At 40.4% G+C, this 15588-nt stretch overlaps 1 protein-coding gene across 1 annotated transcript in view; it reads right to left on the reverse strand.

Moving 5' to 3' along the window:
- LOC104912145 (protein bicaudal D homolog 1-like) overlaps nt 1-15588 on the reverse strand; it is a 32675-nt gene that overhangs the window by 8113 nt on the left and 8974 nt on the right. Inside the window, exons 2-4 of the mRNA XM_019611606.1 lie at nt 11106-11258; nt 7195-7632; nt 2131-3225 (exon numbers count right to left, since the gene is read on the reverse strand). Of these exons, the coding sequence (XP_019467151.1) occupies nt 2131-3225; nt 7195-7632; nt 11106-11258 (1686 nt within the window). The remainder of the gene's footprint in view (nt 1-2130; nt 3226-7194; nt 7633-11105; nt 11259-15588) is intronic.

Genomic DNA, 15588 nt, shown 5'->3' on the forward strand with positions numbered 1-15588 from the left:
TGGCTGGCAGCCCTGCCTGTGGCAGGGTATTGGGGCTGGTTGGTCTTTAAGGTCCCTTCCAACCCAAACCATTTCCAGGCTGGATGTGGCTCTGGGCAGCCTGGTCTGGTGCTTGGCAACCCTGCACACAGCAGGGTGGGTTGAAACCCGATGATCATTGTGTTCTTTTTCAACCCAGGCCATTCAATGATTCTATGATTCTATGGTTTCATGATTCTACAATGCTCTTAGTCAATCACAATTGAAGCTTTTGTAGTTTTAGAGAAAATGCAAAACCTGAACCAGATGTCTTCTGTAGGCTCATCTAAACAGAATGAATTGATGAAAAATATTTCCAACCTATTTCTGCTTAAAAGTTTTGTTTTGGAGGAAGGAACTCAGGGGAATTAATCTTGACTCATGTTTCCTGAACATGAGATGTGCTTTGGGTTCTTGGGACACATTCATCACCAGAGGCTGGCAGTACTGTTACAACACAGTAGAACTAACCTCCCATCTCTCTAAATTTCTACATCTCTGTTGTATTATCATTCTTTTAAATTGAAAGTTTGAGGAGATTACTATTAGGTTTGCATGAACAGCACTGCAAGAGTTGATACACAGTTGAACAGTTGCCAACATTTATGCTAATATTTATAAAAGTACTTTTAAAAGTTCTGAGCACAATTTAAGATGCTCAATTTCTGAAAGATAATAAAAAACATTATAAAGAGAGTAGGACTTTGCCACATTCTCTTCTAATATCACTAAATAAATGATAGCTCTATGCTAATGGAAAAAGTCTTTAATTTGGAATCTAAAGCCTTATACTTCAATTACATCTTAATTACATGGAAAATCCTCCTATAATTGCTCAGGATTATTATTGCTTTGCTAGGCATGGCACTTGATTAATTGAATTAATATTTAACGTGTTGTATTGCAGAGAGGGAGGAAATGCTATAAAAGACTCAACATATATTGAAATGTAGCTGCAATTTAAGAATTCCCAGTACCTAGAAATGCAGTTGCAGATCCAATCATCAATTAAATTTGAATCTTAACTTCAGATCACCTGACTATTGGGAATTTTAACACAGAAATCCTATCACTGTCATTGGAGAATGGGATCCCATTCTGTTAACCAGCATTTATGCCCCCATGTGGTGACCACAGCATTACTGAAGATGGAAAAAGTCCCTGGGCAATCTGGAACAGCGACGCTGTCCTTGCAGCCTCTTACATTCAGACTTAATTTGGAGCATAAGGAGACTAACTGTAGTAAATACAATTTCATGCTTATATTTAACTTTTAAATTGCTTGCAGACCTGGAATCTATTGGATACATGGTATTTGCGAGGATATAGCAAGCAAAAAAATTGTGAGTATTCTTGAAAAGTATACCATTGTGAGGTGTTCTTTTTGCATTTTAAATAGAATGTTCTAATTCTCAATTTAATTACATTGGTGTAACAGCAATAATAAATAAAGTGTGTTGATGATTTTTTAAACTACCAAAAATTTCAAAATAATGAGTTTTTTTTGTTCTTAGAAAATATAACTCCATGAATCCTTCTTTAAAAAAAAAAAGGACAGTTATTGTATCAGGTAGCTTTATCATGCAAAGATATCCCTTTTCTTAAAAACAAAACAGAAAATAGTTCCATTTCCTAAGGGATTAAAAACACAACAATGGAAGAAGTTATAAGAATAAAACAAAAGTCATTCTAAAAATTGCAACGACCTGTAAAGAAAATTACTCCGCATTTCACTCTGTGTTTTATCACAGAAATGCCCAGCTTCTGTACAATCCAAAGTGACCACTTGCACTCTTGTATCTGCCATTCTCCTCCTGAGGAGTGCTTTAGCTTTGCAATATTTATTTTAAATGCCCTTAAATTTGATGGTGGGCATTCAAGATTTGTGGCCTGTGGAGCTCTACAGAGAACGAGAAGAATGGGTGCTAGAAAACACAGAGCTGAAAAGCTTAGGGCTGGGAGGGCAGAAAGACCTTCCCTCACTGTGATGGAGTGAAGGGCTCAGTAACCTGTGAGTGAAACCTCTCCTCTAAAAAACCTCTTGGGAAGGCTTGCCAAGCCACCTCTATAAATAACAGACACTCCCGACCGCCTGTTTTATTGGCACCTTACCTGCTTGTTGGCTTTCAGCACTGCTCTCAGGGTTGCTATCTGCTCCCGCTTTGTACTCAGGAGGGATTTCAGTTTCAGAATCTCTTCCATTAAGGCCTCCTTGTCTTTATCAATCATGGGCGCCAGCTCCCGGGCTGCGGCACGTTGGCGCGACAGCTGCAGCGACCGATCTACAGCTTTCTGCAAATGCTTGATTTGGTCCCTTATTATGGCGTTGAGGTTGTAGATGTTCATCGGCTCTTTGCGAATGTCACTGCTGTCGGAGACTGGGGAGGAAGGAGGGGCAGTGATGACAGGGGAAATCGTAGGTGTTTTCGTTGGGCTCTGCTCCTTGCCAGGCTCTGTGGCCTCTTTTGTCACCTGCTCAGTCGGAGTCCTGGCTTCTACAGGCGATGCCATTCCCCTTCTGGCAAGCCGAGGGGAAAGGAGACCCCGTGGGTCGTCTGGGCCTTTCAGGCTGCCACTGCGGGTAACTCTGCTCTGCCTGTAATAGTCCAACATGACCCTGTTAGGTGTCTCGTTGTTGCACAGGCAGACGTGATGGTAGAGCTGAGCCAGCTCCTCGCTAAATGTCACCAGCTCATCCTGGGCGGTGTTGAGGGTATTGTGGTTTTCATTCGCTATGCTTGTCATCCTTTGCAACTCCTTTTCCATGTGGACCATCTTTTCCTGGCTTTCCTTGGTTGACTTCTCTAGGCTTGTCACCTGTTCATCGTAAGTCTGGATTCTGCTCTCATACTTGGCCTTTTCTTCAGTGTAGTTTTCCACATAATTATTATATTTCTCCTTTAAGGCTTTGATTTCTGCTTTAAGGTCTATCACTTCCGTAACAGCTACTTTGTATTTACATTCTAGGATCTCCAAACCATTGATGTCCACTTCATAGTCGTGTGCTTCCTCGCTGGGGTCTCGCCCCTTCTCACAGTCATGCTCTGCTTTCAGTTCCTTGTTGCTCTGCAGGCCCCTCATGGCGTTGACGTGCTCCGTGAGCCTGTGGACTCGCTCATGTTGCTCAGTCAGGGCTCCTTTGGTGTGCTCCAGCTGCGTCTGAGATTCCTGCAGGTTGGCCAGGAGAATGGCCTTTTCTCTTTCCACCTGCAACACAGTCAAAGTAAAACACCCGGCATCTCATCCTACCTGTGCTTTTCTGCTCAACACCAAACAGCCATCCACCACTTCCACTCCCACACTCTGCATATACATCTTGAGGAGTTCCAGAAGCCATAAAATTAAGTGTATGCCCCTAAACCATAAAATTAAGTGTGCTACCATTTGCAGCACAATGGTCACAATTTTACACGTTGCTCACTGAAGAATTAGTGCCCAAGCACTAAGGGTAGTCAGCTAGAGTAATGATACTGGATTGATCAAGACGTATGTTCTCTGAAATTTAACAGGCATAACTGCATCGTTGCCACTTATAACATGTTACACTTTACATACATTTTACTGACACGTTTATATTTTCCATGAATAGCTTTACCATCCTTCATAATTTTTATTTATATCTTTGAAAATTTCATGAAGGAGGGCATGATTACTGAATGCAAATACAGTAAACAAATGGCTGTGTACATTTGCACAATTAGATTAAATAACCCACCATGTGCAAGTGTAAAATAGACCAGGAACCTGAGCACATGCATCTACTAGGAATCTCCATTCCCAGCAGTCCCCTGTAAACAAAATCCAGTCTTTTAAAGACAGTGCAGAAGAAAATGGAATTTACAATATAACAAACAATCCACTGATTCTGACCTAGTAAGTTTATTTCTGAATATTGACAGAGAAATATGGAGTCGAAAAGAAGAAGAGGTCCTGGAGGACTCTTTTTGAAGTTTTAATACATAGCATCTTAGAACAAGCAAACAAGAAAACTTAATGTTTTATCTGCTCAGGTATTCACTACTTATGATGATACCTCTGAATGAATCTCATTTTCAAATTTTAGTGTAGTACTCCAACTTCTTTTTTTTTTCTAATCTGCCTTTGTCCTTTTCTGAGCTGTGAATTGAGAAGCAGATGATACAGGACGCTTCTTGCTCTCATGGCTTTTGCAACAGGATCCAGAGCCTATTAGGCTGACTGCTCTTTTTCTCTCACTGCTGTGGTATTTCATATCCAATGCTTACACGTGCAGAAAAATGTTGTGTTCCACACTTCCATTGTGAGTGGCTGAATCACTAATTCAGAGAACTCAACACTGTCCCTTCTGAAGGGTCCTTCAAAAAGCACTGCCTTCTCTATCAGCATCCCTCCAGGCAGCATTTGGAAGTGTCAAGAGTCATCGTGAAAGTCAATGATGGAAAAGAAAAGCTTTTTAGAGACTCTGAGGATATTAATGCCATCTCACAAAATGTTCCAAGCAGTAGTTCAGACTCCTATTATCTCATAACAAAGCTTTCAAGCAGTGGGTGCTACTCAAAAATACCAAAGCACTAAGACTTATGATGATCCCTTGGTTTTACAGACAGACCTTCAAAATACGGTTTCAATTACTACCTGCAATGGATTGCAGGTAAAAATTGTAAGGACAAAAATAGAAGTCATGTTGAAAACATCTCAAAGTTGGCCTCATTTTTTTATGCACAGGTGACTGATGACTGAAGAAGGAAAAAAAACAGGGTGAAAGCTCATAATTATTTTATGATCCAAAAAATATCCCTTTAGATAAAGTGAGCTCTACATAGGCACTGCATAGTCTGTGCTGTAGCCCAGAGGAGGACAGCTGAGGGCAATGAGTACATCATCATTACAACTGTTGCCTACTTGATGCCCTCATCTGTCTTTAGCATGCATTACCAAAGAGCAGGCCTTCTATTAAGCAACTTGGTGTTAAAGAGGCACTCTGTTGCAGTCTCCACCTAATTTCATCATCAGACAGAACTGATACTGATCTCAGCCATCATGAAGAAAATAAGATAGTAGATATCTTTATGGCCATTTTTATGCTGAACCTAAATGGCTTCCGGGAACAAATACTTCTTTCAAATGGAAAGGATTGTTTCCAGAGAAAACACACAAATTTAAAACCCATCTGCCAGCTTGGACAGTAGGTAAAATGAAACACAATGACCTACTGAATTTTACTCATCCTAGTCCAGTAATTATGGATGAAGCTAATCCACTTCTGTTTGATGAAAAATACGTGCTCCTACTTCCAAGGAGAAAAGAACAAAGCTCCAACTGCACTTAGAGTACTCCTTCTGAATAGTAATAGCTCTGCTGTTTCTAGGGACAGAAATTGCATTTCTTGTTTGCGACATATTTTTATTTCCACACAGAGCAAATTCTTGGAAATAGACTACCACGTTTGAGTAGCTGCAGAATTTATCCATGCCATCATCTTAAAATGGAAATAAAAGCAATTCAAAAGCAGTTGTACCTATTTTGAAATGCACTCTTCCTTTCAAAAATCTCAGCTGGATGAGACTTCCTTGCAATCTGTTTGATAATTTGCCAATTTTATCATTGTTATCTTTCACCTCTTCTAGGAACCAACACAGAACACATAGCGCTTGCATCCCAAAGTCGCAAAAGGAACTTTGCCTATCATGCTTGGAGTGAAAAACTTGCCACACACAGGTATAGAAGGGAATTCTGAAGTTTGATTCTCTCAGAAAAGAAGCCCACTGTTCTAATCACAGAAGCATACTTCCCAAGAAAGGGTCATTTTTAGCAGCTCTATCATAGTACATTCTTTGAGTAAATGAGAGGAGCATATGCCAAATGTTAAGATATAACTGTCTGAATGCCACATGGCAAAGACATTGCTAAGGAGAAAAAAAAATTTTTTTTGTTAAAGAATTACCTTTTGTCAGCTTGAACCCAATTAAATCTCCCATTTACTGTGGAGAAAATTTTTGGAGGAATTTTTCACAGTTAATTTGTGTGACTCAAGATGAGTTGAGACAACCTAACAGAGAAGATGATTGCTTTGAAAAGAGAAAACATCAGCAGCTTGCAGCAAGCTTTCCCAGTATCTAGATAAAAGTGTCCTGCTAGGCCTGTCGCTCTTTTTCAATCCTTTTAACATCCCTAAAATGCTGAATGATGTTGAAGGCAACTTATGTGAGTTTGCTGAGGCTCAACAAAGCCACTGACACCAACAAATAGCTGTGTTTATTTTCTAGGCTCCTTCTAGGGTCCTAGGACAGTTTCTGGCTGGTGAGCATCAGAAAGCTGACTCTTTGCTTAAGAAGTGCACAAAAAATAAGTAACGTTAAAATCAGAAGTGACAAAACCATTTGCAGTAACTTTCAAGTAGAAGTTTGCTGATTCATCATGCTCAACATTCAATAAATCAGGGGCAGCGCTGAGCTCTGCTCTGTGTGACAGCGACAGGGCCTGAGGGAACGGCATGGAGCTGTGTCAGGGGAAGGCAGCTGGGGGTTAGGGACAGGGGCTGCACCACAGGGTGGTGGACATGGAATGGGCTGCCCAGGGCAGTGGGCACGGCCCTGAGTGCCAGAGCTCAAGGAGTGTTTGGACAGTACTGTCAAACATAGGATTTGGATGCTGTGCAGATGCTTTGGTGGTGCTGTGTGGGTCCAGGAGCTGAGTTTAATGATCCTTGTGGGTTCCTTCCAACTCGGGATATTCTATTATTCTAATGCTAGGTATTAAAAGAAATGCTTCTCTCCTTTTGTTCTCTCTTGATGGTCAAATCTTGCTCAAACTGTATTTATTGGCAAGTCTGTCTGTATTTCAGTGTTATCTCTTTTTCTAGAAAGTTTTGGTCATTCTGAAGAGTACTTGATTCCACTTGCAACCTCAGAGACATCTCCCCTTATTAAACAGAAGAGAATCCAACTATCTGCAATTACAGTAACTAAATTACTTCTTCCTCTTCCCCTTAAACATCAGCTCAGCTTATACCAACTCTGTGCAGACAGGAATGTCTTTTTAGGTTATCTTTAGTAAAACATGAATACGAAGCAAAAAGTCTGAGATGTGACATAGTCAAGAACATCAGTGAGAGAAGTTGAGGTCCGTGCAAAAGCTGGCACTAGGGTCCATATGATGTGTGTCCAAAAGCTTTAAGACATTAAATGAAACTCTTACCTGCATGAGTTGCTGTTTCAGTTTCTGTATTTCTGATATGTTGAGCTCACTGAAGAGGTCAGAGACGGGGTGCAGAGATTCTCCTTTCCTACTCGTGGGAGTTCGGTAGTCACCGTTAAGTTTCACAAGAGACCCATGGATATGTCCATTCATTTTGTCATCATTGTTGGGCTCACTTGTATCTTCTGCAAACTTTAATCCATCTACTGATATATTAATATGATTATTATACATACTATCATTGAGGTTGATGTACTGGGAGAGTTCCTTTCTCAGATTGTTCTTTTGCTCCCTTTCATTTTTTAAAGTTTCCAGAGCTTCCTCCAGCTGATGCTCAGCAATCTCCTTCAGCCGGATGGCATCTTCTAGCTGACTATTAAGTAATACTGTCTCCTCCTCAAATCGTTTAATCTCATGCTTTAAGCCTTCGTATTCAACCTGAATTAGAGAAGACAAAGAACATTCATAATACTAAAACTTGAGTCATGAAAACCTGCCATTTATCAGCCCTATTGAAATAAGTGCTACAGGAAATGCAACATGAAATACCACATATTGCCTGCAGCTGCAAAGAACTGTCTCCATAGAAAATGTGTGTGGAGCTCTCTCTGTTGAAGATTCCACTGCTCATTTTTTCAACATGGGGAGAATCAAGAAACATTACACTTTTTTCCAAGTAACTTATGACTATGAACAACGTACTTAGGTAGGTCCAAAAGTACTGCCTCCTATTTATTTCCATGGAAAGTAAAATGGATACAAAGAGCACAGTAACACTACTTGATAGAGTACATTCTCAGCTCCAAAACACTATCTTTCATCACAGACACTACCATTAGCTTTTTTTTGCCAGAAATGAACAAGAGTCTGCGTACTGTGCTGATAAATATCTGCACAGCCATCCAGAACACAGCTTATCTTTCACTTTGTTGTCACCACTGCTGAAACTCACCACCCATCCCCTCACTGTGCTCACATCCCCTGTTTGGTATCCATAAACATTCAGCAAGCATTGATGAATATCAGTGAGTGCCATTTTTTCCTCATGGAGGAATTCAGTGGCACATTTTTGCTTCATATGTACTTCCATGTCAGATGCCATTCTGCCAGACTGCCCCTCTGCTGCCACCTGTCACACAGGAATATTGTTGGTAAGGTTCAATCTCTACTGCTATACCAACAACAGCCGCCTGAGATCATGGGCCAACATAATAAAAGATGTGGCATTACCTTCGGAGCACCGTTCATACTTCATGCAGGTGTGTTTTTATTATGAATTACCATATGCAACATTGCTAAATCATGGTATGTATAGATCTCAGGTTAATGTAATCTGATTTATTAATGGCAAGTGCTCTGCAGAATAGTTCATATCTAAATAATTACCAGATGTAAAGTCTCTCAGGCATGGATATTCTGAAGTGTCTGGGTGTCTTACTAGTGTCCAAAAATACTGAAGGAAGGGACAGAAACTGCAGGATAGTCTCAGCTCTCTTCTCTGTGTTAAATGAGATTCTCCTTTATTCAAGAGGTATTTCGTTTTAAGAATTAAACAGCAAACTATTCATACAATCCCTTTAAACTCTAAGATCCACTTTTTAATTTCTAAATGCCAAAAATTCCCTGTATTGGGTGAAATAATTTAATGGTTTGATGAAAGAAGAAATATTGAACTTTCATGCTTCTATTAAAAAAAAATATTTTTTCAGTTGACACATTTCTAATATAATACATTAATATGTATTACTATGCGTAATTTTAAGACACTGTCTAGAATGATTCTCATTTATATTTTTATTTTTAAACTATATTAAGGTTCTGGTGAAAACAGAAACATCAACCATTTCTTTTGGAGTGGAACATTTACCAACCTGTCAAAAGTCTTACAGCTAGAAGCCTTTGGGAAGGAAAGCTTAAAACACAAAGCAGCAATCTTCAAACAAAGAGAATGAAAAAGATTCAGACAACAAATGGAGTTCACAAATTATGTTGGGAGATGTTGAGTAGAAAAGGGATATCTGTGGCATTTTTAAATTTGCATTTCCTGGTGCATTTGAGTGGAGGGAGAGAGCCATCTAAAAATTATGAAATTCAATCAAATAGACATGTTTATAATTTAAGGGCATGAAAAACTGGAGGTCTATACAGTAACCAATTCTTGGGTGCCTTCCTACAAAATCTACCAAACGAAGAAATAAACAAACAACCCCTCCCAGAAAACAAACCAGCAAGGAGATTATGACAATTTCTCAACATGACTTGTAACATATTGTTTTGTAAACAGCAGTAGTATAGTACAAAATTGCTCTTCATATTGCTCTGACCCTGTAGGTCAGAATTGGTTCTGGTATCACAAGTGCATGGGTTTGTGATACAAAATGACTGATTTTTTAAGTCATTCTCAATGCAAAAGTGCTTTTTTTTCTCCCCATATTTTGGCATTTGGTTCCATTAAGAATGAAGTATTATGACAAATACAAACACTGGCAAATAGATTTTATTCTGGTGGAAACTAGCATGGCCTGTAAAGTGGTCTTTAATTAATTTATTTATTTTTTTCCCACAAAAATGCCTCCTATGAGCTTGGTAAGGAAAAAATTGATGCCTCCATGAGGGAATTTGCTGGCTTGGTAAATAACTCTGACACAAAGATGAGCTGCTAGAAATTCAGTGCTAGGAGCATGAAAGCCTGGGTCATAAATAAGGGAACACCATACTCACTTGCATTACCTGTGCATTCCCTGTGGCTCTGCTCCATTGTTCTAAATTGTTTCAATTGCAATTGCGCTAGCACGGTAGAATAGCAAAGATAGATGAAATAGTACTGCATATTCCTGCAGGAATAAGTAAGCTAACAAGCTGCCATGAGAAACTGGCAGCCTTGGCTATTTGTTAAAAGCCCTGATGGAACTGTTTGCTAGGCTGGGATGTAACGCAGGGGCTGCAGAGCAGTGCTACTGCAATTTGGTGGAAGTTGGGGAAATTCTCTTCCTGCATGTGATGTTACGTTGGTCTGGGAAGCGTCTAAAAGAAACTTTCATCCTCCAACTTGGATACTTACTTATTTATCATGGCAAGCTTGGTTTTCTGACATGAGAACAAATTTCTTCTGTTCAATTTAAAAGACAACTGTGTTTGTGATGACTTCCTCAGCAGTGTTTATACCCAGCAGCAAAGGAAGCTGTGCTTTGTAAGGGAGAGAGGGCAGATCCAGCTGCTTTTTGCATCTTGACTTAATGGGGCTGTGATTTATGGTGGCTCCTGGGGGCACGCTCTGCACTGCAGCGAGTAATTCAGCACACTGCTTTGCTGTCAGCTGCACCTCACTGCCACAGGGAAAACATGAAAGACAAACTAGGAGTACCTGACATCTCTTTGCCTATTTTTGGAGCTTGTCAAACTTGTTGGTTAGCATTGCTGAGCAGAGAGGAACAGTGGTAATGGAAAACCCAGGAAAAAAAAATGAAAAAAATGGAGTAGATGATGTCCTCCTTTCTCCACTTCAGAAGAGGAAGCAGAGCAAGGGAAACAAAGTGAGAGGAAATGGAGGGCTGACCTACCTCTGCTGCTGGGCATGGAGGTCAGTGTGCAGAGAGAGATGGAAGGAAACACAGGAAGGGAAAAGATGCAGCCTTGGCTGTGGTAACAATGATCCCACTGTTACAAGGTTCTGCACAGAAATAGTCCCTCAGAGTTTTCCTAAAAATGAGGAAAGGGCCTCCCCATATGTCAAAAATGGCCAGTAGCACTGCTGCAGAATGAATAAGTATCAAGCAAAAATCTAACCAAAGTATAAAACAAACCACCACACAATGAAACTTCTATCAAAATGCTTTGCTGGATCACATTACGGAAACCTGAGAAAATGGTCTCATTTCCCAGCCCAGCACCTAGTATCTCCCAATGCTTACTTGGTTCTGTTTCAGCGTGGATACCAGCTTCTGCAGAGTGATATTTTCTTCTTCCAGCTCAGTGTAGTCCTGCAGGAGCCTCGCCTCTCGAAACTTGTACTCTCGAATTTCGTCCTTCATTCGTATCCTCTGCAGTTCCACCATTTCATTATTCTGGCAAGAGAAAATGCAAGAGCATTACCATTGGTGCACAGCCCTTTTAATGACTGAAGCTGCCTTGAGAAAAAGTCAAACAAAAAAGTAAACCTCAAATAGAAAGGATTTCAATGCGCAAATCAAAACTGTAATTGATCTGGGGCAAAACCAGCCTTTCAGGTAAGCACTGGCAGCGCAGTAATGAGAACATCTGATAAGGAAGCTTGATTAAAACCTTTTCCAGATTAGATGTTTATTGAAATGGTAAGCCTGGCAAGGCTTTATCATCTCATTAGTTTCATTGCTCAGAGACTCTGTTGAATCTAAATAAAATTACCACCCGTTTTCCACCAAAAGAAACTCTTTACATTCATACAGCAAAGCAATGAATAACAGCATCTGTTCTGCAAAGACAGCTGCTACTGAGCAAGACCCATGTGCACACTCATATCTGCAGGCACTAATGAGAAGCACAGGCAGGTGGGGGGACCTGCCATGCAGCTGGCTGCACAGCACTGCCCCAAAACCAACCCAAGTCTTGCTGCATGGGGCAGGATTGCAAGGTGTCTGGAACACACAGTGTCACCATTTTGATTTTCCTATTAGCAAATGCAGTTCCTGGACAGAGAATCAAAGAATGACAGAATCACAGAGTGGCTTGGGTTGGAAGGGATCTTAACCATCATCCAAGTCCAAACCCCTGTCATGGGTCGGGCTGCCACTCAGCAGCTCAGGCAGCTCAGGCTGCCCTTGAGCACCTCCAGGGATGGGGCACCCACAGCTTCTCTGGGCACAACGGATTGGTTGCACAAAAAATCACTTCCAACAGATTCCAGGTCTTTTACATCAAGGGCCAGGTGGCTGTTCTGGAAAGCCTCTGACTGTTGACATTACTCTGATGAAAATGCACTATGGGATAGTGGAGTTAACACAGCCACAGAAACAATCTGGCCTCTGCTGTGCAGGGAAGCCTGGTTGCTTCTGGACAGTAGGAACAGGAATAAATGGTCCCAGCTTTGTCTTCCCTCCAGCAGCAACAGAGCACTGCTGGAGGAAAGCACTGCTGGTACCTTAATGATGGGGTAGAGCCTTCTCTCTGACAAGGTGCCAGAAAATATGCACGTGGGAAGCATAACAGGTTTCTCTGGATGGTGTCTGTGTGTAGGGAGGGCAACACATCTGGACTTCTGTCTACCTGAAAATGCAGAACATTTAAGAAGTCATTACAGCAGAAGTCTTAGTCGATGAGCTCTAAGTAGATTTAGCCATACAGCTCTACCTCAAGTGTGTAAAGATAAACCCACAAAGTCTGATCTGGGGATAAACACCTATAGTAAATAAACAGTAATTAAGCACTGGAAAATAACACCACCACGCATGAAGAAAAAAAGGTGATGGAAGAGTTGACAAGTTGACAAACAAAAAGTGCTTAAAATTAAACCTTTTTGTTAAAGAAAAAATAAATAATCATCCCTGTTCCATAGATTAAGAACAAATATGCACTGTGAAATCTTGACTGGAAGCATGCTTTTGGTTTACAGTCTCTCCAGTAGCAGAGAAGTCACAAAGCATCAGATAAAAGTAACTCTTTGCAAATATTCTTGCATCCATCACTACTTAGCAAACCTGTGAGTGAACTCTAAAAATGGCACCACAGATTATTTCACAAGGTGAAGGCATTTTACACCACAGAGCTGCCCTCGTACATGCTGTTTCTGCTGGCACATCTTCAGTGGCAGCATTTATCTGTGCTTGCCAGGTGTGAGGATATGAGCAAGTCAGAGGCTGCTGGTGGGCACCACTGACTGCACAGCTCTGCTCTGCCAAACAGAATTAAGCTACTCTGCAGCTCACCCAGTGTCTGACATCAATGTCGGAGGTCAAAAGGAATGGATTCTTCAACAGGGGGGAAGAGAAAAGGCAGTCAGAGTTGGAGGACACAAATTGAAGACTTTTACTGAATCCTGATATTACTTTGGGTGCATATTCATGGCATACCACTTTCTAAAAGCCTCTGAGGGTAACTCTAAGATCCAGATACTCATTTTATCTTTCCTTTATTGCAAACAGCAACCAAAACCATATTTCTTCACCATTTTAAGTTTCCTCTCCTACTTCATCTTTGAAGTAGGAAATATGAAACTCTTACAGCACTTCTGCTCCTTTTATACACATAGAAGCCATCTCTACAGAGCCTCCTCCATTTCTTGTTACTCTCGACATTCGGTCAAACAAGAGCCAGGACAGATTCTCTAATGGCAGGTGTGCATTTTGTCATGGAAAACACCATAGCATTATTCTCCTGCCGCAGGATCCTTTCTCCTGTTTGCAAATGCCTGGATCGTACCAGCAGATGCCCAACTACGAAGTGCTCAATTGCTTTGAGGGACAAGGTTTAACTGGGGGACACGGTCAGTGGGCATGGTGGGGATAGGCTGATGGTTGGACTAGATGTTCTTAGTGGTCTTTTCCAACCTTAGTGATCCTATGACTCTTTCACCACTTTGTAAGAAAGGTGATGCTTTGGCACTGCAGTGCAAAAGCTGTTGTCACGGTTTACAAGTGTGCAGTCCAGGAAATGCAGGAGGGCTGCTCTGCTTTATCCATAGGAAATCCCTGTGTGTTTTGTGGAAGTGAGCTCTTCTTCCATCTGTACAACAAACTTCATGCTGAGGTAATACTTTGTAACTGGCAGTAAGTAGCATTTACTTATTTCCAGCAAATGCTCTTGTTCAGTATACTGTCTTCTCAGAGTGTCCTTTGTTATTCTGAATCATCTTAAATATATGTTTCTCAAACAGACAACATACAGTTATAGACAGTGTCATTAAGGTGCCAATTTAACCGCTGCACCAATCCTCTTCTGAAAGAACTTCTCTGAAGACATAGTCAGAGGATACAAGAACACAAGGCAAAGGGATTCTGTCAGCAGGGCAGTTATCTGTATGAGCCACTAGAGGACAATATGACTCAAATTATACTCCTATCAGGAAAATAAGTCATCATTAAATTTAACTGGTAGTAAGCACTGATCATTAAGCTTTCAGGACAGGGCGATTGATCCAGGCACCTTTCCAAGGGCACATCCTCAGTATTTTTTATACTTCCAGAGATTATTCTCTCTGAGATCCTGGATGTATAAAAAACAATTTAACCCAAGAGGTGAAGCTGATGATACACAAGTAATATTTTAATGGCTGAAAGTTATTTTGACCCCAGAACAAGATGCAATGGATTTAATGTGTCACAAAAAAAAAAAAAAAAAAAGACCTTTTGTGAAACCATAGCAAGCCACAGAGCCCTTGTCAGCATTGCATCTAATTACATGTGAGAGCTAATTGTGGAAGATGTCAGTCACATCACTCAATGCATGTCTAATGTAACACAACAGATAATGAGAAATGAAGAACAGAGGGCTCCAGCAGAGATAAATTCTGTGTAGTTCATCTATCCACAAAAGCTTAGATATCTTTTCAGACCTAATGGTGGTTTATTGTTTTGGTTTTTTTTTGGTTGATCTGTTCTTTGGGGTTTTTTTAATCTCTTTGAAGAGTTAGATTTTTGGCTTTTCCCCAACATTTCTTTTTGCAAATTTTCACAAAAAGATTTCAGATCCTTACCGCAGTAAAGTGTACTATTTTTCATTCTACAGAACAGCCTTCTAATCAGAAACTAATTAGATGCCCCCAAGTACCCTGACTAAATCATTACTTATCCATTGAAAAAATGCAAGCAGAAGCATGATGATGTGCATTACTTGATAGTTTTCATAACTCATGAGTACAAGAACAAAGGAAAAATTATATACTTCCAGTTTAACGGCATTGTGTTATGGATGATGCATATAAAATATCATTTGATCTGATGACAGTTTTATTGCACTAGCAGTAAATTGAATCTAACAGAAAATTTATGCTTAGACTAATATCTGTGATCTGACACGCTTGTTGACACGTTTCACTGTAGATTTGCATATCCTATTTACTTTACTTCACAGAGGAAAACAAAAGGTGTGTTTTTTAGGGAGAACAATGATGGTTAAATCACAGAAAATATAGTTTAACAGAGGTTCAAATGTAATTATGAACAAGTTAACGATGCATGGGGAAGGTCCTAGAGGGCTACCAGCATCACTTTAGCCAAAATTTTGCTTGGGACTTCCTTCAGGATCATTCCATCAAAAATTAATAGTATTCATCATAGAATCATAGAAAGATAGAATTGTTCAAGTTGGAAAAGATCACCAAGTCCAACCACAACCTAACCATACTACCCTTACTACCCTAATTAACAACCCTCTGCTAAATCATGTCCCTGAGCACCACAAGATCGGAAGATCTCGTATGCC

The sequence above is a fragment of the Meleagris gallopavo genome, chromosome 1 (genome assembly GCF_000146605.3).
Source record: "Meleagris gallopavo isolate NT-WF06-2002-E0010 breed Aviagen turkey brand Nicholas breeding stock chromosome 1, Turkey_5.1, whole genome shotgun sequence".
NCBI classification, from domain to species: Eukaryota; Metazoa; Chordata; class Aves; order Galliformes; family Phasianidae; genus Meleagris; species Meleagris gallopavo.